At 36.3% G+C, this 23,517-nt stretch overlaps 2 protein-coding genes across 4 annotated transcripts in view; one reads left to right on the plus strand and one right to left on the minus strand.

The window, feature by feature from the left end:
- The window catches only part of tspan15 (tetraspanin 15), a 35,719-nt gene extending 21,656 nt beyond the window's left edge, over nt 1–14,063 (minus strand). The window contains exon 1 of the mRNA XM_083538527.1: nt 13,795–14,063. Coding sequence (XP_083394653.1) covers nt 13,795–13,878 — 84 coding nt within the window. The 5' untranslated portion in view covers nt 13,879–14,063. The remainder of the gene's footprint in view (nt 1–13,794) is intronic.
- Nucleotides 13,535–23,044, plus strand: tacr2 (tachykinin receptor 2). 3 transcript variants are annotated; one of them, XM_083538515.1, is made up of 6 exons: nt 13,535–13,839; nt 16,778–17,144; nt 19,534–19,728; nt 20,249–20,399; nt 21,280–21,476; nt 21,817–23,043. In XM_083538515.1, the coding sequence occupies exons 2-6, from the start codon at nt 16,942–16,944 to the stop codon at nt 22,028–22,030; spliced, it is 960 nt and encodes a 319-aa protein (XP_083394641.1). In that variant the 5' UTR covers nt 13,535–13,839; nt 16,778–16,941; the 3' UTR covers nt 22,031–23,043. The 3 variants fall into 3 exon arrangements, with proteins under 3 accessions (XP_083394641.1, XP_083394639.1, XP_083394640.1); XM_083538513.1 differs by lacking the exon at nt 13,535–13,839 and having other exon boundaries at nt 16,487–17,144; nt 21,817–23,044; XM_083538514.1 differs by lacking the exon at nt 13,535–13,839 and having other exon boundaries at nt 16,496–17,144; nt 21,838–23,041.
- Nucleotides 23,045–23,517: the final 473 nt, after the last annotated feature.

Consider the following 23,517-nt stretch of genomic DNA (forward strand, 5'->3'; position numbering starts at 1 on the left):
AGCCACCTATCAGCTGAAAGAGACAGTCAGCCTGGGTTATTTATTTCATTGTAAATGCAAACTGCAAGGTGCCCTGTGAATTAAACAACTACACACAAGAGATATAGTTTCATACATGAATCAGGTCTTTCTGCCCCCAATGTATTTATTAGAGGTGTAACGGTATGGAAATGTTGAGCTTTTGGTTGCAATGCAATGCTTTTTATGTGTAAAACATAGTTCAATTCGCTAAGCTAAATAGCCAATTGTAGATCTCTTTATTAACACTCTCTTTCTCCGCCGCTGATTAGACATACAGAAACAGAAGAAAAACAGCTGCGACCAGAGCCCACAGCGCGGAAAAAGCTGATCGACTTGTGTCCCAGGCATAAAGTCCTTATATATTTCATATGATGCTACTTTAGGCAAGAGAAGGAGAGTAACATTTAGAGAGAGAATACGAGTACATTTCTTTAACTGTATTGTTAGCGATCCTTCAACCAGCTGTAGTTTGGGTTACAGGTAGGCACGGGAACTAAAACCTGCTAACAAGTGCACTGATTGGAGAGGCTTCTGTTGTTCAATAAATGTTTAATTTAAACAATTTTCTTCGGCATCAAATCGGCATCATGTATTGGATATCAGCTGCCCTGATTTCTAAATGTTAGCATCGGCCAGAGAAAAACCCATATCTGTCGACTTCTAGTATTAAGTGGCAGACCACAATTTTGTTTAGTCTGTGTCTCACATTTTAAGTGCATTTTTTTTTTTATTCTTATTAAAATAGAAAACATACACAACAATGCCAAAGAAACTAGAGTTAGCACAGTGTCACTGTGGCCACTCACTCCATACCAGAAACAAGATTCGTTTTGCGCATGCATTAAAATGCGAAAGTTCTTAAGCGGTTTATGTCCAGCTTTAAGAATTTCTCTTAAAAAGGAGAAAATCCTGACAATTCCACACATCGAGGGAGTGAATAAATGAAGGATGGAAGGAATGAGGATTTTGTTCAAGTATACTGAAATAAGTAGAACAGTTGAATAGATTATATCTTTAGAAAATTAAAAACGCATCTGTATTATCAAAATGTGGATTAACGAATGTAAACTTTTTAATTAGATTTTTCCATTTATTTAATTTTATTTACTCAATTCAATCAATATAAAAATAATTGCAATAATTACTTATTCCATTTTAATATTTCTGAAATATTATTTAAAAAATGATCTATTTAACTAAGCAGGCATTTTATTTAAAATTGTTTTAAAAATGTAAACCGTTGATGTTCACAAATGTTAATAATAATAAACTGTGTTAATAAAAAATGACGATTTCATGTTTTGCATTTCTTTCCTCTAACCATACCGAAATTGAACCGGACCGTGACTTAAATACCGAGCTACATACAAAAATGTGATTTTTGTGTACAGTTACACCCCTAGTATTTATTACATAATTTAGACTGGAAATTATTTTTTAAATACTAGCAATTATTCAAGACTGCTAGGATAACATACTGAAACTGACCCCAAAATAGAGTGTAATAAAATACAGGGCAAAATATATATAACAACTTGACTTAGTATAAAGTCTCTGGAACTGTACTGGAGTGATAAACATTCTTCCACAAAATATTCCCTCAATTGGTGTATTGATGATGGAAAACACCAAACCCTAAATATTCCCATTATAATTTGACAACATTGAAAGCCATGCCATACAATTTACATTATTTTCATTCTTATCAAACCAGTCAGTGCTGTCTTTTGTGCATGGGGGTGGGATTATATGCAAAGGGACCACACCCACAGTATTTAGAGATGTAATAGGAGTGTTTCATGTTTGAATACCTTGAAAGATTTTATGGCAGTTCTAAATGCGTGTGTGCGGTTCACATGAGTTCGTTGTGAGGGTGACAATATTGTGTTATATATTGTGTCCATAAAAGGTGAATAAAGGTGAATAAATATCGTAAATCATTACGATATTTATCTGCCCCCGTAATGTCATTAATTCCCTCTTCTGTTTGAAAGCTTCTAGCAAGTAAGATACACTGTTAGCACAGGAATATCAATATGACAGCTAAAAAGAAGGATCTGCTATTTATAAGATGTAATTTCCCTACCATTACTAGCATGCTAATGTAATCATTTTCAGTAGAATGGTCAAAGGTATTTTATGGCAACATTATTAATATGGGAAGATTGGCTCATAGTAATTGTCCCTTAAATGATTAAATAACAAATGATTAAGCCGTTTCCCCCACTCCAATATTAATTTCTCGCTACCCCATTGCTCAGGATAGAAATGCCTCATTATAGGCTAAAGGTAATCAGTCAGAAAAACAAGTGACTTCCCTCTTACAGTCAAGTGGACCCAAACAATGCCAGCAAATGCCACTGGGTTTCCCTTCAATTTGTCACTAATCAGTATATAGTCAGTAGGAAAGAATGAGATTTGATGTTATAGTTGGAGAATATTCACAGAAAGAGAACAAAATATTGTCTCTTTTTTTTCTCCTGTACAGTAATCTGAGTGTATATACACCATATAAATTTTTATTGCTCTCTAAAAAAAAAAATACTACCATCTCTGCTAATCATTTTTACAGTGAATAAAATCCCCTTAAACAAGCGTATTATTATCTGAAAAAAATGTTTTATGTTTATTTAACTCTGGGTCTTCCTTCTGTCCTTTATGGCTTGGTCAATAGGTATTTTTTTTTATCTGAATCCAGAGTTGTATTAAATTCCATAAAACTCTAAAAAGCTGTCTATTGTTTAAAGCTCTAACCTAATAAAATCGAAACTGACATAAAACTTGGTCAAATCAATGTATATGACTGATATCTACAGAAATCAATATGATGAAAAATGAAGGTCTAATGCTATTCTGGCTGTTTAATTTACGCAGTCATTTTACAGGGTACACATGGTTAAGATCAAGTTGAAAATGTGCTTCTGTTATCTCCTAGTAAACGTGAAGCACGTCTGTAATTACTTAATGGTGTAATAAATTAATTAGCGACATAATGGCGTGTGGATAATTACAAAACCCCTCTCGTGCTAAATCACCTCGCATGCATTCGGGTTTTGCCTGAAACCAGCGAGGCTAATGGTCTTACACATAGGCATGAAGATCTTTTCCTCTAATCAGGACCACCACTAAGATAAAAGCAGTACACCCTCTCAGTCTCAAGTTATTTTGATTATTCATCTCAATTCATTATATAATTCTGTACATTCATCATCTGCAAAAGAATTTACGTCATTTGGCAACATCTAACTGTTTACTGAAAAGTATTTTCTTTAGCAAAAATACAAAACGCGCTCGCTCTCAAACCAGGGTCTATAAAATAACTATTGTAAGCTCGGTTCATCTCCAACAGAAAAAACACTTCTTGCAGGGATTTGAGAAAGTCGCTTCCCAAAAGCCCAGAAAAGCCTGCTTGAAAACATCAGCAGAATTGTCATGACCAGAGTTATGGCTTTGCAGGATGTGTCCCATTTAAAAAAAAAAAAAGCTTTAAATCAGAGTTGGCCAAATCCATTCCAAATCCAATCCAGTCAAGTTTGATGACTTTCCTGATTAAAGATACAAGATGAAAATCATCAAATAACCACTAGTTAATTTCCAGCTTTAGTTTACATATTTAAAAAAGGGAAATGATCAAACTTTGATGCAACCTCCATCGTCTCAGTCCTGGACCTACCAGAACTAAATAAGTCTGAACCTGAAGCTCATTAGAGATAATATAAGTGATATTTCAGTGGCCCAACGTAGGTGTTTGATAAAATAGCATAGAAGAGCTGATAAATACATATTAGGATAAAAAAATATGAATCAAAGTAACCATTGTAGCCAAACACAAACATGTATGTAAATCAATTATATGAAGGCAGCTCATTGTACTGGAGATTAGTAACAGGGGTGGAAAGATTAGGAAAGAAAGAAAAATGGTTTATTTATTCAAACTGCCGTTTTTGGTCTGGCTTAAAAAACAGGTTAATAAAAGAAAGTCGGAAGGTTTGAAGACAAATAATAAAATGTATATGTTTATTCTTACCACATTAAATTCCAAAGTGCTATCATGAGCACCACTAAACCAAACAGTCATTTCAGATAAACAAATTGCTAATGGTTGTGCATTACAAGCTCACTTTTAGGACACAATTCATGACAATCGAATTGAGTAACCTTGAAAAAGGCTGAACTAAGAAAATATAAACATTTGCATAACCTGAAAGTCAAATATTTCCATATGAAACAATGATAACCATCTCCAGTGGTTCTCTCTACTTGAACTTGGTAAGGTAGAGCTTAAAACTATTTCCATTAACACTTGGCAAAGCAAAACTTCACTCTGGGAAATGCCCCCTCTCGCATAATTGCTTTTTATCGAAGCCAAATTAAACAAGGTGCAGAGAACTGGCGTGACTGGGTGCCAATGATGACCTTTTTACAAATCCAAAAGGAGAAAGAGAGATCATTTATCAACAGTGAAAATGAGAGGACGCCGCCCTGCCTGTATTAGTGGAATAAAAACAGAAAACAATCCAGACACAATAAATCAGAGCTGCACAGAGATAAGCCCTCGTATCTGTGCAGGCCATGTGTGTCTATAAATGATGGAGGAGACAAGTGATAACGTCATCACTGAAATCATATTAATAATAAAATGTGACTTCTTTATACTCATATATAGATGCAAAAAAGAGCTCATTCACAGGGACTTATATGGCAGATGCACAATATAACCTAATACAGTACAGCAATCAGATTTAAAAGAAACATCTTATGTAACTATTATGTAATCTTGCTCTGTTTATATGTTTGAGTTTAGTGTAAGGAGATGTTTATTTCCAAAAGGAGTCACAGATGTCAGCAGTTTGTAACAGGTTGTTTTCTGTCATCGATCTCCATCTGCCATCTTTAGACAGACAGACAGCTAGACAGACAGCTAGACAGACAGCTAGACAGACAGCTAGACAGACAGCTAGACAGACAGCTAGACAGACAGCTAGACAGACAGCTAGACAGACAGCTAGACAGACACAGATATAGCAATTTATTAATCTGCCAAAGGAGACTGGGTGTTACAACTGCCACTACACAAGTGAACAAAAAGACTTTGACCTAGCAATTCACAAAACTTTAAGAGTGCTCGGTAAATATACCACAAAAGAAAAATAATTAAAATGTATCTATGAAAGTGTGTGTGTGAGAGAGTGAGAGAGTGAGAGAGAAGCACATGATGAGGGAATTGCCACAGAAGTTATAACAGAAACAAACTTGTGTCTTCAGTCTTACACAAAATAAAACGTTATGTGTTTAAATAAATTTTTTATTTAACAAGAAAAACTATAAACCCTAGTTTTAAACTGCAAAAATATCTATTCTCATTTTTTTATCTGAACTTTTTTTCTTAGTAATTAACTAGACATACGAGTAAATGCAGATATATTCAGGTACTATTTAATCAAATGTCAAATAATACATGTTCAATTAGTTTTGTTAACTTATTCATGGTTTCTAAATTATTACAAATAACCAATACAGTAAACAATGCGACAAGGTTACACACGTGCAACATTAAATGCTTACCAGATTTAGCCACATTGTTGTGCTGAGAGCTTTTCTGTCAGCACTTTATTGTGGTTTAAAAGTGGAAGTACAGGCTCAGCTGCCTTCAGGACTTATTGTTTAGGTTCCCAGCAAAACATTGCGAAAGTGTATACACAGTGTCCTCCATTTGACAAGAAACAGGAGCACAGTGGTAATCCTACCAGGCACTAGAACCTAAAACACTGTCACAGCATTTTTGTCCTTAAATTTTATCCTCTGAATTTGTTTAATTATGAGTATCATTAACTTAAAAAAAAAAATTTAAGAAGCCAAAATTAGACTTTACTTAAAACAAAAACCATCTACATGGTGATTATAAACTGTACAATACTAGTAATGTAGAAAATTTACTTCTAAAGCTTCATGAGTTGATTCCTTCCACTGCAAATAAACATCTGCAAAAAACCTGCTATCATGTAAATATGTACTGTAGGTGGTATTATTTACTCTGGCACTTTAGAAAGTACACCGCAGAACTTTAGGAGCTGCTAATCACCAAAATACTCCTACTAGTTATATAGTATTACATCATTTAATATATAATTTTGATGATAATATAAAATTTGATTATATAATCTAGAAAGTAATACTCTCGCCTGAATTAATCTGGTCTTTAAAAAATAAAAATAAATCATGATGTGTGAAGTGCACAGAGGTCAATGGGATGACAATTTAAAAAGAAGATGAAGAAATGTATCTACTTCCCAGTTTTAAGAAATGTTTCGACCCATGAGGGGTCACCACAGCGGATCATCCGTCTCCATCCCCCCTGCCCCCTACATCTGCCTCTTTGAAACTCCCTGCATGTCCTCCATCACCACATCCATAAACCTCCTCCTTGGTCTTCCTCCCTTTCTCCTTCCTGATGGCTCCATCCTCTGCATTCTCCTACCGATATACCTCATGTCCCTCCTCTGCAAATGTCCAAACCGTCTCAATCTAACCTTTCTCCCCTTGTCTCCAAAACGTCCTACATGAGCTCTCCCTCTAATAAACTCATTTCTAATCTTGTCCATCGTCATCACTCCTAATGAAAACCTAATCATCTTCAGCTCTGCTACCTCCAGCTCCACCTCCTGTCTTTTATTTAATGCCACTGTCTCTAAACCATACAACATCACAGGCCTCACCACAGTCCTATAAACTTTCCATTTCATTCTTACAGACACTCTTCTATCACAAATCACTTCTGTCACTCTTCTCCACCCACTCCACCCTGCCTGCACTCTTTTCTTCACTTCTCTAACACACTCTCCATTACTTTGCGCTGTTGACCCCAGGTACCTGAACTCCTCCACCTTGTCTCCCTGCAACCGCACCACTCCACTGCCCTCCCTCTCATTCACATACATGTACTCTGTCTTACTCTTACTGACTTTCATTCCCCTTCTCTCCAGCATGCATCTCCACCTCTCCAAGCTCTTCTCAAACTGCTCCCTACTCTCATTACAAATCACAATATCAAAGTGTTGTTGTATGAAGCATCAGGTTCTGGAGGGACGTTGTTTCATTTCACTGTGTACTGCATCAGCTATATATGGTTGAAATGACAATAAAAGCGTCTTGACTTGAAAAATCATCCGCAAAAAATGTTTAACTAGTGATGTTTAATTTTGTTACAGTTAGTTAGTTTTGTTTGTTTTGTTATATGTTGCAAGGGCACATTGCCTTGTTTCTAGTGTTCTTTAGTACATGATACTGAGTTATCAGTTTTAATTTAGGTCCATTTCTGATGTTAAATATTTTATTAACTAAAACTACTAGCTTATGCTTATATTTGATTTATCAAAAAATTTATTGCAACCACTCAATCTTATCAAATTAGATTTTGTGTCATTAGACATATACTGTTTACACATTTTTTTTTCAATTCAGATATTAAGCCCATAATCTAGGAATTCTATTATATAAAATAGAAAATACTACAGCGGTGGGTATTTCAATGAAAAACATTACTAGCACTCACATTACATTCAGACTTGAGGCTCTCTTTTGAATTTCTTCTTTTGATGATTTTTTAGTACACAGGAGCTTCAAAGTGTCCAAAGTGTTCAAAGGAGAGAACATAAAGCCGAGATCACAAACTCTCCCATTCTGGTCTGCATCCATAATACATTTTATGCACCTTACACTGCCTTCTAAAGTCAGATGTTCTGGGGGAAAATACAAGATGACAACATCTGTTAGATGACAGCAAGGACCTGATAACAAAAATAAATAAAAAATAAAAGATTTTCACATTTTATCTTACTTGATCCCCATAAAATACTGCAAGGCAAGATCACTATAATCCCCTTTAAATGGATTTAAAGGGGGCCCTGGATTTAATCCAGATCAATGCATGATTTTTTCAGAATGCTTGTGGAACTAAGAATGAGCTTATATTTTCCCTGTGTCATTTTCCATATGCCTAATGTGCTCTACACAACAGATTTGATAAAAAATAAAAAAATAAAAACATTGCTTTCCTGGATATGATTCATTGTGAAAATTTCAGTGTGTGGCCCAGTATAGCGTTTCTATTAATGACTGTTTAATGAGAAAAGGAAAGAAAAAAGTGTGACTTCTAGTCTGGTGAGCCAAGTTGTCTCTTTCAGGTGTCTTCTTTATAAAATCAATCAATCAATCAATAAAAAAAACAAAAAGAAGAAAAGATTGCACATATCATCTTATCCTGAGTGCCTGGGCTACCAATTTACCACACAACCCTTTCTTTCCTGACATATAATAATGAAAACACTTCAAACAGACACATCATCATGCTACTCTTAAAAAAAAAAAAAAAAAAAAAAATGCACTGGTATCATATCTCATTGTGGATCTTAATATATTTTTAGCAGTCCATCTTGAAAGAAGACACCATATCTTCACAGAAGGTTAAACCCGAACCTCTGAACAGGTTGTTGTTATTCTTCGACTGCTCCTGTTAGGGGTTGCCACAGTGGATCATTGGTCCGCATAGTTGGTTTGGCACAGGCTTTATGCCAGATGCTAGATTCATGACGCTACCCTCCCAAATTTATGTAGGCTTGCGACTGGAATCGAGAGTGCACCAGCTTGTGCAACCCCCTCCATTGGAATCAGATTTGGGATGTGGAAGTGAGAGTCTGGGATCTTTATCTGGTGGATCACCAGAGAATGAAATATTCACAAAATATTAAGTTTTTAAACATAGTGTATTAAAACATTTTACTTTCAGTGCCCTAGATATTGTAAATAAGAACATTTTGCTGTAGAGTTGATTATCTTTCAACAATTTTGTTTCATACCTATCGACCTTGTCTTTCTCTCATATAAACATAATTCTTTGCATGGTTTTTTTTCCACCCCAGTGCTTTCCAATTTAACTGTTGTTGATTCCCATCCACAAGCTAGTTGTGTCCTATCGCCCAATAGCTATCAAGCTGTGAATAAAAGTGAACACGAGCATCCTCTAAAACATGTGAAGCCAGGTAATCACATTGTTAAAAACTGCTGAACATATTTGGAGATGAATTCTTCCATATACATGAGCTAACAGATGCTTGCTCGATGGGGGAGAAAAGCGTGCTATTCCTCCCACCCAGAGAGCAGGTCCAATTACCACAGATGGCTGTGACACCCCCGAAGATTCAAAATCATGATCTCCTGATAATGGAGCAAACGCATAGACTGTTAAACAATTCTGGAACCTGGAATGCTATTCTTGATACTCTTTACCCTACGGCAGTCTGGTCTTTTTTTCTTTGATGTTTTTGTAGTCCATTTCATTGGTTAGTTGTTTGAATTCTAACAACTCACAGATGATGGTTATAATATGTCCTTCATCTTTGGCATCCATCAGTTTCACAAGACCATGGATTTGAGGCCAGAAACTTTAACAAGTGACCCTATAAATGCATCTGTTGTGATTATAGAGTGCCAAACAGGAAGCATCGTTCTCCGGCTGTTCTTCTGCCAACTGATTATTTCCGCTGCGGCTCAACATAGTTTAAACTCTCATTGTTATAGTCCCTCATACAAATCCTGCCTTCCCATCAGCTTTTAACATCAATATATTCCAGTGAATTTAACTATTTTTCAAGCATCTTTGAAGTGGAAGCGGTACAGACCTCAGGCTCTTTATCTAGGAGCCAGTTCACAATGCAGTAGGTCTTTTGGAATATTTCCATCTGGCAATGCAATGAACTTGTTCAAGCCAATTGACCCTTCATTGTGTTAAGACGTCATCTATCCTTGGAAGACATTAGTTTCCTTTCTGGCGAACAATAGAATGTTGACTCATATCAATTTATGTTGTATCTCTGCTTGCTATTTTTTCCTACATGCTCTTTGTTAGCTAGACAATAGCTGTGGTTGCTCAAATGTTTCTTCGGTTGTTTTCTCTGAATAGTGAGAAAGATTATCTGAAGGAAGGATCTAAGGTAGAGAAACTGTACAACCTCTTACAAAGTTACTGATAATTACTTCCGGTTTAAATCCTTACTTATGTTTAGACTGAAGTCTTCATAGTATGCTCAAAGGAAGCTGTACATGAGACTCTCTAGGTGCTCCTCAAATGTGAGATCTGCAAATAGGTTGACTGATAAGAGCATCATGAATTGAACTATTTGCCCTCAGCTTAGACATACAGAACAGCTTCCCATGAACAATCAGGCAGTGTTTTTTTTTCTTTTCAGTATTCAGCGGTCTCGTTTTATTGAACTTGCACCCACTGTAGCCTGAGCTCCCCACCCTTGGATGATTGGAGCAGAACCTTACTCGGACTTTTGCTGCTCTACCCTGTTAATTTTAAGGTTCGACATTATTGTATCTTCTGAGATGCTTTTCTGTTCACCAGTTGCTATATCGTTCCTACAAGTTTGAACCAGTCTGACCATTCTCCTCGGACCTCTTGCAAGAACAAGGATTTTCTAATGCAGAATGGCTGCTTAGGGTACATATTTTTTTTCACTTGTGCATGAAAATGCAAGAAAACCTCGTGTCTGGAAATCATCATGATTTTCTGCACTGTGCTGCTGCCCCATGGCTGATTGGATATTTGCATGAATGAGCAGGTATTCAGAATACAGTGTCCAATGAGAGCGTATACAGTATATGAAAGTTTTTTCATTGCCGGTAACAGAACTGGTAGGCTACAACGTGATTATTTGTTCAATTATAAATAGTTTAACAAATGCAATCTTTGCAGCTACTAGAATTTCTTTCTGAAATTGATATATGTTAATCTCCATTCAGTATCGAATAAGGAGGGTGGAAGCAATAGTGTTTCATTGAATTATATTCAGTAAACAAAATCTACTTTGAATAATGTTATAATTACAAATTGGACTATTCATGCAGCAATTAATTAGCAAGAATGCGATACAAATGTTTATAAATGTCAGCCATTTTCCTATCCATGTAACAGTGCTAATAGCAGTCAGGGTCCTGCTCCAAGTTTCACTGCAGAGGAACTGAGACATTTGTAAGATCAACAAAATTGTTGTCTGGAAAACAACCAGCTATCCATATTATACTTATACAGCACCTTTATTATTTTCTGACCTCAATAACTTGGGTCATGTCGAAAAGAAAAGAGAAAAAAAATAAATAAAAATGCCATGGTTGTTTTCATTTCATGTTCTAAACCTTTTTATCTTGCAACGCTGCCCCTTATCTTCCTAGAAACATTTCTAACCTCAAAATAAAATGTAACAGTTTTAGTCTGACCATTAAATTATGCAAGCAACTTGCCACTGATAATATGCCAGCCAAAAGTCCTGCCCTTAAGCAAATTTGGAGTGTGTGAACTTCCCCACCTCCGCACCTGCTGGTTTAATAAAACCCATTCACATGTGTACGTGAGCGAAAAGAAAATGATGCGTTTTGGCGGCCGACTCATTTGCACATTGACCAGCAAACCTGCGGATCATGAGGCCAGAGGCGTAAGAGGTGTTTAAAAAGCTGTGCCTGTACAAAAACCCAGTCCAAGAAAATGTATGCAGGCATGGAGATGACATTTAAAACGGAGGCTAATTAAAATTTCTAAACCGAGGTCTGTTTATTATTCCCACCAGCACCATGGGCTAATTACACTAATAGGCTGTTCACACTTTTATCATTACTTACTGCTTACACGGATACTGTTGAGGTGCCTTTTCTACCACAAAATAGCTCTTGCATCAGTTAGAATAGAAACCATAGCATTTAAATAAATGAAAAGCTCATATTCCTAACCTATTTCTTTTCTGAATACAGGTGCGCCTGTGAATTGACACCTAGAACACAAATACTGGAAACCAAAATTAACATCCCATTTTCCACATTGATCTTCTTTGCAGTTCAAACTAGAATACAGAAATTAAATATTATATACTTTGGTACATACATTAGTTTATATTTACCACCATTAAATCAAGTTTATTTTTATTTCTATTCCACTTTTCACAACAGACATTGTCTCAAAGCATCTTTACAGAAATTAAGAGTTAAGGTGAATGGTGTGCATTTATCCCTGATGAGCAGCCATGGCGACTGTGGCAAGGAAAAACTCCCTCAGATGTTATGAGGAAGAAACCTTGAGAGGAACCAGACTCAAAAGGGGAACCCATCCTCATTTGGGTGAATTGGGTACATTGTTTGTACCTTCAGTAGGAACCCTATATAGCAAAAAGACTGTAGACACCTCACCATCACATCCATATGACCCAACTCCCAAACTGTGCAGTAGCGTTTGCTGTTGTAACATCCTGCACCTTTGTAATATCCCTTTTTGCTAAATTCTGAGCATTACAGCAGATATCTGTGATCATTCAGCATTAATGGTGTTTGGCACTGAGGTCAAGTCAGAAAGCCTTGAGCACAGTCAATGTGCCAATTTATCTCAAAAGCATGCTGTGCTCTGAGCAACTCACTTACATTCTCTCAATTCCAAACTTGCCGAACAATTTGTTAATTGAGCTCATGCTGTTGTGTACAGGTGCACTGTCCTGCTAAAACATGTCAGGGCACCTTAGTTCTGTGTAGCCCTGATTCTTCTTTTTGCAACAGTCTGTATACATATGAGAACTGAGGAGACAAGCACCTGGAGTTTTGGGAGAGGAATGTTATCCCATTTTGTATCCGATATAAGATTTTAGCTGCTTAACCGTCCTGGTATCCTGTCATATTTTTAGTTTCATGATGCGTTTTCAAATAGCGAAAGATCTGTACTGCAGCCCCCAGTTCAGCACCTGGACTCTTCTACTACAAAGCCTTGCTGTTGTAATAGACACAGTATGCGATTGAGCATCATCTTGCTGAAATATGGAAGGCCTTGACTGAAAAAAGACCTAATCTGGATGACAGCATACGTTGCTCTAAAACCTGTATATACATTTTGGCACCGATTGTGCCTTTTCAGTATACTCTTTTATACCCAATCATGTTGTTGACATGTTGCCAACTAACCAAATTGGGAAAGTTTTCTCCAGTTGTTACTTTTTAGTAACTGTTCCTTTTCCAGCCTTGTGTTGCGAACATTAAATCCATATTTACCCGGGTTTTTTTATTTTTTTTATAGTATATTTTCTAATTTTAAACATTTCACATATCTTCTATTGTAAATAAAATATTGGTTTATATGATTGGAAAAATATTAAAGTCTGTTTCTATTTAGATTTTACACATCGTAGTAAGTTTTTTTTTTTTTTTAATTGTAGTTAATTTTAATTTTAAGTTAAGATGGAGAGTAAATCTTTAGGAGATATACAGTATTTTTAATAGGAGGCTGTATATTACAGGTATGATCAATGCACTTTAATGGTGAATCAGGCACTGTTTATAAGCGTGAACTATAAATTGTTCCTCTTATAAAGAAACGTCTATAGAACGTTTAATCACACTTTGTTGGAATCAACTCCGTGTATGTTTGCTTTGTCGATCCTCGAAAAGGTCGTCGAATGTGTAAAGGAAGGAAAGATAAGGAGTTTTGCTAAAGACAGGTAAATGACGCACATGGCCGACCCACGCACAAACACACAGGGTGTGGCAACCCACAGGTAAATCTAACGTGTTCAGCACCTATAAAAAGTTGCTTCTTTAGTTTTGTAAGAATGCAACCGGATACTGAAGTCTTTATTCAAACCTGGACAGCTGACTGTCCTAATCCATTTTAAGATCCAGTAAAAGTAGTTAGCGATCAGGTGTAATTTGCGATGAACATGAAAGAAGTAAGAGCAGACTTACCCAGAAAAGTGTAGCATAGACCACTAAAACAAACTTTAGCAAAAGGTACGAGCACCTCGCACAGTATCGAACACTCTCCGTCATGTTTGTTGTCTTTAATTTCGCTTCAGCATAATTTCTTCCGGGTACTTTAGCGAAATTTTACTCTAACCAACGGCTTTCTACCGTACTGAACAGTATAGTAACCTGTACTGCTGCATAGAAATAACCTCAGTGAAACGCGGCGCTATCTTGCAGCCTATTGGATAAAGGATAATTGATTGATAGGTGATTTATCCAATCAGCATGTGAGTCATGTTCACGGGATACACTCCGTTTTCAGGCAGTCAATGGTTCGTTTGAACGCATTGCATTGTATTATAATGATTGATAATTGATCACAGGGATATTGAATTTGTTTGGCAGAAGGTGTTGATTATCTTTAAGAGACGTTCTGACAATTATGTCAGCTGGTATTCAAATCACAGGATTATTATTATGTGCTTTCTAATGGGTTTACCCTAAACCTAGACTTGTATCTGGTTAATATAAACATGTAAAATACATTTAAAAAAAATACTAATAAAAAAATTGCTATGAAACAATATTTAAATACAAACAAAAATAAATAAATAAGAAACTTTCAGTCAGGAAATATTTATTGTGTAATGGTCAAAAATGTTTTTGCTGAACATTTTCTGAACAGAGGATTTATGAAAACAGATGTATTTTGTGGTTCCTCTGTAACCTGATGTTTTTATTAAAACTCAAACAAGCAGAAACAGGGCCTTGTGAGTGAACAAATGGCTCCTAAAAAATGAATCTATGTTTAACAAACATCACAACATAAAATGTAACAATAAATTATTAAAAGCATGACATGACAGTTACCAACATTTTTTTACATTTTAATTGTAGGCAAGTCCAAACTTTGTGTAAAAAAGGTAATGTGAAAAGGTAACTACCCACACTGCCACAATATGATATTTGGCCACCTACAGTATTTATAACATACAAATAATGAACACAATATAGAATTTAAAAATGTTTAAAGAAATGGCTTTTAATTGTACTGTTTTTATAGCAATGTAAGTGCTTCCTAAATTATTAACATATTCTTTGTCATTATATATGTTTTTAATATAAAAACAGGTCCTAAAAAATTGGTTTATAGGCAGCATTGTGCAATAGAGAGATACAGATTATATAGTGGTCACAATCACAAAAGTGCTAAAATCCCTGTGGCCTAAAATGACAAACTAAAAAAGCAATGAATGTTAGACTGAAAAATCAAAACTGCATCAGGACTCAGGTGTAGGGAAAGGCACATTATCAAGTGACAGTTATAGCCACTCAATATTGCTGGACGTTTTCCATCTGCGCACTCTTCGCTCACGGCTATAAACTGTATTACCTTTTTCATTTCACACAATTACTCAAGAAAGCCAATAGGCTTGTCTGCTGTATTTGACACTGGATTTTATGTTCTTATTTTGCCAAGTACTGACTCTGTTGAAAGATGTGAAAATAACAGAAAGTTACTAACAAATCTCTAAAATTTGTTGTTTGGCACTGTTTGTGAAGGCAGGGGATGATTGCCTGCTTTCTCACTTTAAGTTACTTTTTCCACTATAGGTCACAAAAGAAAGTGACATTTGTGACTGGGAGGATCCCAGGACTGTCAAAGAGCTCCTTTCAGGCCTATAAACAATTAGATTTCATATCAAAAGAGTACTTAGATAAAGTATCTGTTGAAATAGGCAACCACAACAATGACTCCCAATGACACTAATCTGATTGACTTGGACACTGAACATAACATCTGTTACATACTTTGAGATGGACTTCGTTAGAGAGTGTATTCCATTCCAATGCCCAGTATTCCTGGAATCTATGATCTTTAATCATAATCAGAATAAAGTGAATAAATGTATAAATAAATGATTGTAAAAATTGATAGATCTTCAATTATTAATTATTAATATTATTATTATTATTATTAGTAGTAGTAGTAGTAGTAGTAGTAGTAGTAGTAGTAGTAGTAGTAGGTGTTCATTATAGGAAATGTATAACCCCCATACAGTAAGGCTATACCTGGCAGAATAGTGGCACTGCGGGTAGTAATGTCAACACACAAAACCACGTCCTAAACTCAGATTACCACATTTATTCATTCTGTGTCTATGTTGGTATTCTCCGGAATTTCAGACTTCTCCCCATCTCCCAAAAAACATGTTAAGCAGATTGGCTATGCTAAAATCTTTATATATCTGTGAATGAGTAGTGTGCAGAAAGGAAGGGCTGAGTTTTTGGCATTCTCTTATTCAGGGTGTGTCCCAATGTCACACCCCAGTGATGAATCCTGATAAGAAAAAAATGAGTGGAAATGAATGATTCTGTAAAGTCGTGGTTAATGAATGAATAAATGAGTGTCATTGTTGAAACCAGTAAGTACTGCGAATTGGATGCGCAGGAAGTGCATTTGCAGGTTTTCAATAGAAATTCCAGTATTTCTGGTATGAATGGTATCACTGGAGTGGGAAGCAACTATTGGGCTGCTGTTAATAGAAAGAATGATTTGTGCAATGCACTTGCAAGTACATCCACCTTCACCCATTTACTTTTTACCCACTATCACCCCCACCACCACGACACACACACACACACACACATGCACACTTCTCTTGGAGCTCCCCGCATGCTTGCCAATTACGCACCACTAGGCTGCTGGAGGTGCTACAGACTTGCTCGCCAGAGAAAGCGCACTAAACCTTACTCCAATTTTCTTTCTCTTATCAAGTTCTGAATGATTTTTTTTGTTTTGGGAAAATGAACCGCAGCGCATTTTCAGTGTGTTTACTGTGCACATATTCGGTCCCAAATGCGTTTGTGATTGGCACTGTTGGGAATGCCATGTACCACTTCCACTGAAACGTGTGGGATTCCGGGTGCGAGCGGTACATGATTATGGATCCCACCTCGGATCCTCTCTCGTTTACATCAGTGCTGTACGATGGATACGGTGATGAGTGGAACGGGACCTCCTCCAACCTGTTCGCGCAACCCGCGTGGCAAGTGGCTCTGTGGGCGCTCGCCTACTCTCTGGTGGTGCTGGTGTCCGTGGTGGGAAATGTCACCGTGATCTGGATCATCCTTGCGCACAAACGCATGAGGACCGTCACCAACTACTTCATCGTGAACCTGGCCTTCTCCGACGTCTCCATGGCCACCTTTAACACCGTCTTCAATTTTGTATACGCGCTGCACAACGACTGGTACTTTGGTTTGGGCTACTGCAAATTTCAGAACTTTATCCCCATCACTGCTGTCTTCTCCAGCATCTACTCGATGGCTGCTATCGCTGTGGACAGGTGAGCACTATCTTCATCACTTCTCATTACTCTCATCCCAGTGTAAGTCGTGGAGCTATACCATGTCTTTAAAACAAAAAGTATTGCGTAATAATTCAGATGTAGTGTTTTCATTAGTTACCCTCTAATCTAATATATAGTCTACAAGTCCATTTTGTGGTTACAGTAATCTGATGTCAATCTGGTCACACCCTAGTCTGATTGACTAATTCATTCCACCATAAATAAATAATTGTTGGCTTGCACTCCAACATCATATGAAAACCTTTTTTTGTTCAGTTTGCAGAACTTTAATTCAATAGAAAATAGCAATATTATAAATAAATATAAATAATGTATCCTTGTTCAATTTAAAACTTTGCTTTAATGCCACTTATCGTTTATGTCCACTTGCACATGCAATGTTTTAAGAAAAATATTATTGATATATAACAAAGGCACGTGACATAAGAGGATAACATACAGGTCGGTGGCTTTACAACGCTGTAGTGCTCTTTTTTTTTGCCCTGTTTCATGTCCACTTGTCCCTTTAGAGGGAGGAGTGACTACAAATCAATACTTGTAACTGATCATGTTAAGATCATGATAATACCTATTTATCCTAAAGGGAGTGGTCTTTTCTCGATTACATTACTATAGCATCCATAAGGTGCAATAGGACACTTTGGGCTTTATAGTCACACTGCTGTTATTATAACAATAATTTAGGAAGATATTAATGTATGGATTTAACTCATGATTCACTTTGGACGTTGCATTTCTGTATGTTTGTATTGCATATTTACAGTCCATGTATTATAATGTTCTAAAATTATTTATATTATATTGTGTGTGTGTGTGTGTGTGTGTGTGTGTGTGTGTGTGTGTGTGTGTGTGTGCATATACATGTTCTTGCTGGGGTCCAAAAGTCCTGCATGAATATTTAAGACTTCAGATCCTTTGGCTTTTTTTTTGGGTTACACAGTTTATGGTTCAGGTTAAAGGTGTAGACATAGCATTAATAATTGCTCTAACAATTATGCTAATAGAAGATCCTTGAAAGAATAATTTGACAAATAGGTGTGTGTGTGTGTGTGTGTGTGTGTGAGAGAGAGAGAGAGAGAGAGAGAGAAAGAGAGAGAGAGAGTATAAGTAGCCTTTATTTGTCACATATACATTACAGCACAGTGAAATGTTGTTCTTCGCATATCCCAGCTTGCTTGGAAGCTGGGGTCAGAGCGCAGGGTCGGCCATGATACGGCGCCCCTGGAGCACACAGAGGGTTAAGGGCCTTGCACAAGGGCCCAAGAGTGGCAGCTTGGCAATACCGGGGCTTGAACCCCCGACCTTCCGATCAGTAATCCAGCGCCTTAACCACTGGAGCCACCACTCTCCCCCACTGGAGCCACCACTCACAATACTGACATTTCCCACAGTGCCATTTTGTGAAAAATTTAAACAAAAGTATGTCTTAAATGCTCTATGCTGTACATCCACACAACTCACAGCTACTATTTTATAGGGTTTTTTTCTCTTTACTCAACTCAGAGAATCAGTGTAGCCTCAGAATTGGTATGACAAGAAATATATATGTTAATGATTCATGTAATTTCTTTATGCCTGATACCTAAAAGGCTGTGCTACGTAGAAAATTGAAGTCTTTCAACCATAAAAACGCAGGTAAACAGAGCAAAAACGCAGATAATCACAAACACAGATCTAAATCAGCTTTTCTCTGGTCTACTTAGTCACATTCAGTGGAGAATACAAGCACTGCCTAAAAGATAATATCTTTTAATAATATCAGTATTGTTAGAAACAATAACAAAAATATTATATTGCTCTTGCCTACTCTCTATTCTTCTAAAAGTGTGTATGTGTGTGTTCATTGTTTCATTACTTATTTCTCATCTGATTTGTGCTACTATACAAATATTGAGCATTTCGTTTTAAATTTTCATTTTTTCCTATAGGCCAAAAGATATATCCTATTATTAGCTTATTGCGTAAGACACCATTCATGACAAGGAATGGGATTTTAAATTAAAAATATAAATGAATAACCATTTACAAATGTCAGCAAAGCAGTTCTGCATTAAATATTTATACTCTACAGAAGCCTCTTTAGTCTTAAGTGATATCAGAGCCAATTTTGATTGGATTTTCTGCCGCCTCATTAAAAAAGTGTTGACATAATTACCGTTTCCTTGTTGACAGCCCCTGATTAGTTGTACTTACAAACATGCGTATCATTTAATTATGTTTGATTTGAAAATGACAATGAACATATGACATTGCAGAGTATGATAGATTTTATTGTGAAATCTAATGTCTTTAGCATGGCTATTATTATTATTATTGTATGTCTATTAATTTAGTAAGGTGTGATAATTTTTTTTTACCATCACAGATACATGGCCATTATCCATCCACTGAGGTCCAGACTTTCCTCTACTACCACCAAAGTAGTGATTGGTGTTATATGGGCTGTGGCTTTCTCCTTGGCCTTCCCTCAGTGTTTCTACTCAAGCACTAAAGTCTACTCCCACCGCACGGTCTGCATGGTGGAATGGCCAGATGACTACGGTGGAAAACACCAGCTCTCGTAAGAAAGACCAAAAAAAAAAATTAAGAGAAAAAAACAGATGGGGAAATTGATTTGTTTTTGCAAAGTGGAATCATTAAAATTATCCTATTTTGGAGGGTAATTTACATTAAAATTTGTTCCAACATAAGCACTAGGGTATAATACTACCATATACATTATTTATGATGAATACATTAAACGTTTAACCCCTTGTCCTTCCAGGAAACTTTGGTTGGCCTAGACTATCACAAAAAAAAAAAAAAAAATATATATATATATATATATATATATATATATATATATATATATATATATATATATATATATATAAAAAAATTTTTTTACAGATTTTGCTGTAGTTATTTATTATTAATATTTCTTATTGATAATGTTATTACATTCTTTTTGATTAAGGGTTTAAAAACAGGTAGATATTTTAAATTATAAATAAATTGCATTCGAAGAGGGAATCTTATCTTACATTTTTAACTCTCACACAAACGCATGTGAATAATAATCCCCTCTCAAACCTCTGCAGGTACCAGATTGCTGTCATTATCCTGATCTACTTGCTCCCCCTGCTGGTGATGCTAGTGACTTACAGTATGGTGGGCCAACGTCTATGGGGCAGCAAGATCCCAGGCGAGGCCTCAGACCACTACCAGAACCAGATTCAAGCCAAGCGCAAGGTCAGATTTAATATACCTGCCCATGCTACTCTGACAATTAAATTTATTTAACAATTTACATATACAAAGCCACACAGTAGTTTGGGTACTCTTGGTAGTCTTGGAGATTGGCTTTCAGCTACAGTAATAAAGATGTTTTGCTACTAAACTGGGTGCTTTATGGTTTCTGGTAAAGTTCTCTGTTTTGAAATTGAAACAGAGATAGGATTTCGTGTGAAACTGTTGAGGTAAACATGTCAGGACAGGTAAGTATATTCTAGAAAAACAAGGCCCCATCTAGCAGCCTAAACCATTAAAGATTGGGTAAAGAACAATGCAGGGAAAAAGTGTAGGTCTACACAATACACAATACACAGTTTCTGCTTGAGTGTGTTGCTGGATTTAAAACGTACTGAATTTAACACCCCTTCACATCACAATCAATTAGGAGCCAATGTCATGTCTCTTTTTTCTCTTCCTTGTCCGATGTACTAAGGGATGACATTGCATTATGTCTATAAATTTACATGAACTCTTCTGTTCCTTTGATTTTGATGCTCTGTTTGGTTGCATAAATTTGCTCTTGCAATGTTGGGCTAGCTACAGTTTATCACCTAACTGACATGACTAGCTTTAAACATGTCATTTTATGCCATAGGATCCCGAACAATCACTCTAAAGTGCCACACTACTTAACAATATTAAATAAAACTTCAATGAGATAAAATCAAAAAGGTCAATTTTGGGCATTAGCTAGTCAGAGCAATACATATCAAATCCACACATTAATCTTTATATTTAGCATAGCAGTAGTAGCAGCCACAACTACTACTCTCAGTGATTTTAGATCTGTGCATCAAATATGGAGAAACACTCACACTATTCTTTTATTTAATTCAAGGTTGTGAAGATGATGATTATTGTGGTGACAACCTTTGCTATATGCTGGCTCCCATATCATATCTACTTCATCCTGGGCAGCTTCAAGAAGGACATATACAACCAGCGTTACATCCAGCAGGTCTACTTGGCCATCTTCTGGTTAGCTATGAGTTCCACCATGTACAACCCTATCATATACTGCTGCCTGAACCAAAGGTATATAAAACATTCATAGATTCATATATGTCTATCTTAAATAATACCGATAATTCATTAATGAACTACACTGTGTTCTATAATTGTATAGATGGCTGAATAGACTGATGCATTAATAGTTTCATAACTAAGTTTTGTGCATATTAATGCATAGATATGGTAAAAGTGTTATTACGATTAATACTGTTTAAAACATTTCAACATTCTAGCATAATTATTCTGAATACAGTGTCACTTTACAACTTTTATCTCATTTATCTTTATAAACCAATAAAGATATGAGCTTAACAACATTTTAAGTATGTTTGCGAAAGAATAAAAACAGTGTTTTGTTGAACAGACGCCTGCTGCTTCTCCTTAGATTCCGGTCAGGTTTCCGTCGAGCTTTCCGCTGGTGCCCATTCATCAGGGTCTCAGAGGAGGATGACATGGAGCTGAGGCACATGAGAACCTTCCGGACAACACGAAGCTGTCGAACAGAGACAGCCAGTGTTGTGGTACGCAACCATGTCAGTGGACCAGATGAGGCCATGTCCGAGCTGATTAAATCCTAGGCTCTAAAAACACTAAAAACTCAAAACAGGGGATCTGAAAACAAAGCGCTTATTCACACTAAATCCATATACCTCACAGAGAACATTAATTCAGAGAAATTTAATAATGGATGTAGTTCAAGTCTATTATAACTGTCCAAAGCTTGAGCATGAATCTTACTGGTCACTGCTGAATGTTTCGTTTAGTTGGTTGTATGGTTTTTTTTGCCTGTTTTATAAAACATTCTGTGAAATGTGTGAACTGTAAAATGTAAACAGTATGTAATACTGGAGTGGAAAGTGGAATATCTCACTATTAAAAAAATGTTTTGAATTTACGATTTGACTTGCAGTAGACATACGATCTGTTTGTAGCCCTTAATATTTAGCTACCTATCAGTTAGTAAAGATGTAATTTAATGGATGGAAATAGATGGACAGAACATGTTCAGAAAAATAAGGCCAGCTTGTTCATAGTGGAAAAAAACTTTATATTGTTATATGAATTATATAGTATTTAGTGTCCTAAATATACATTCATTTTGTTGTTGGATTTGTATTTCAACATATTTAATTTGGAATGAATAAAACAAATCTATTGTGTGGGTAATGAGGAGGTGACTTTTCATTTGCCAGATTGTTAAATAATGCTGCTTAATGATTCAAATTATTTTCTATGGGGAAAGTAATGTATAGCACACACAAACTGTATGTATTTGGGTGTGATGTTAAGACTTTGAGAGACCTGAAAAATATTAAAATTGTTGTACTGTGTTGCTGTCTTAAATCTCATAGGTTCCTGATTCAGTGCTGAGCTCTGTTTACTATTTGTGCACAGATTCACTTTTTGGTCACATGTCCGTATGAGGTTCCTCTGGATTCAACACGTGTTTGTTTATGGTCCTGGTCTGATGCGTAGATATCCATTTTAAGCACTTTTGTTGGTGGACAGAAGTCAGAATGGGCACCTGGACCAGACTTGTAGCAGTGCAGTTCTGAATGCAGCAAGCTATGATGCACTCTGTGTTCTGACACCTTCCTATCATAGCCAGGGTTAACATTTTCAGCAATTTATGCTACAGTATCTCTTTTGAGGGATTGGATCTGATGGATTACCTTTTGATTTTAATGCACATCAATGTATTTTGGGCTTCAATTCATCAGAATTTGGCACTTAGAGCCCTACAAATGCTAATTTTTTTTCCTGCTTCCAATGCATCAACTTTTCAGACTTGACTATTAACTTGCACCCGAATATATCCACCCCTTGACAGGTCATGTGTAATAGAACAAAATAATCAATATTTACATCACCCGTCTGTGGTTTTAATGTGTGGCTGATTGGTGTATGTGCGCATGTCCCCCTGAGACTGACTGGCACCTCATCATTTGTTGTATGCCTGCCTCACATTTTTAGGATAGGCTCCAGATCCACAACATCATCAATTTGGATAACCATAGAATTAACCATTCTGTTTTCAGTTTAGTACTTAAACAAATTGTTCCTT

Source organism: Silurus aristotelis, assembly GCF_946808225.1.
Source record: "Silurus aristotelis genome assembly, chromosome: 4".
NCBI classification, from domain to species: Eukaryota; Metazoa; Chordata; class Actinopteri; order Siluriformes; family Siluridae; genus Silurus; species Silurus aristotelis.

Bases quoted from the DNA above. Each gene is read 5' to 3' on its own strand.
- tacr2 (XM_083538513.1), top strand. From the start codon at position 16,735: ATGATTATGGATCCCACCTCGGATCCTCTCTCGTTTACATCAGTGCTG. The intron at 19,729-20,248 runs GTAAGAAAGACC...AAACCTCTGCAG, and splicing joins GGTGGAAAACACCAGCTCTC to GTACCAGATTGCTGTCATTA. The intron at 20,400-21,279 runs GTCAGATTTAAT...ATTTAATTCAAG, and splicing joins AGATTCAAGCCAAGCGCAAG to GTTGTGAAGATGATGATTAT.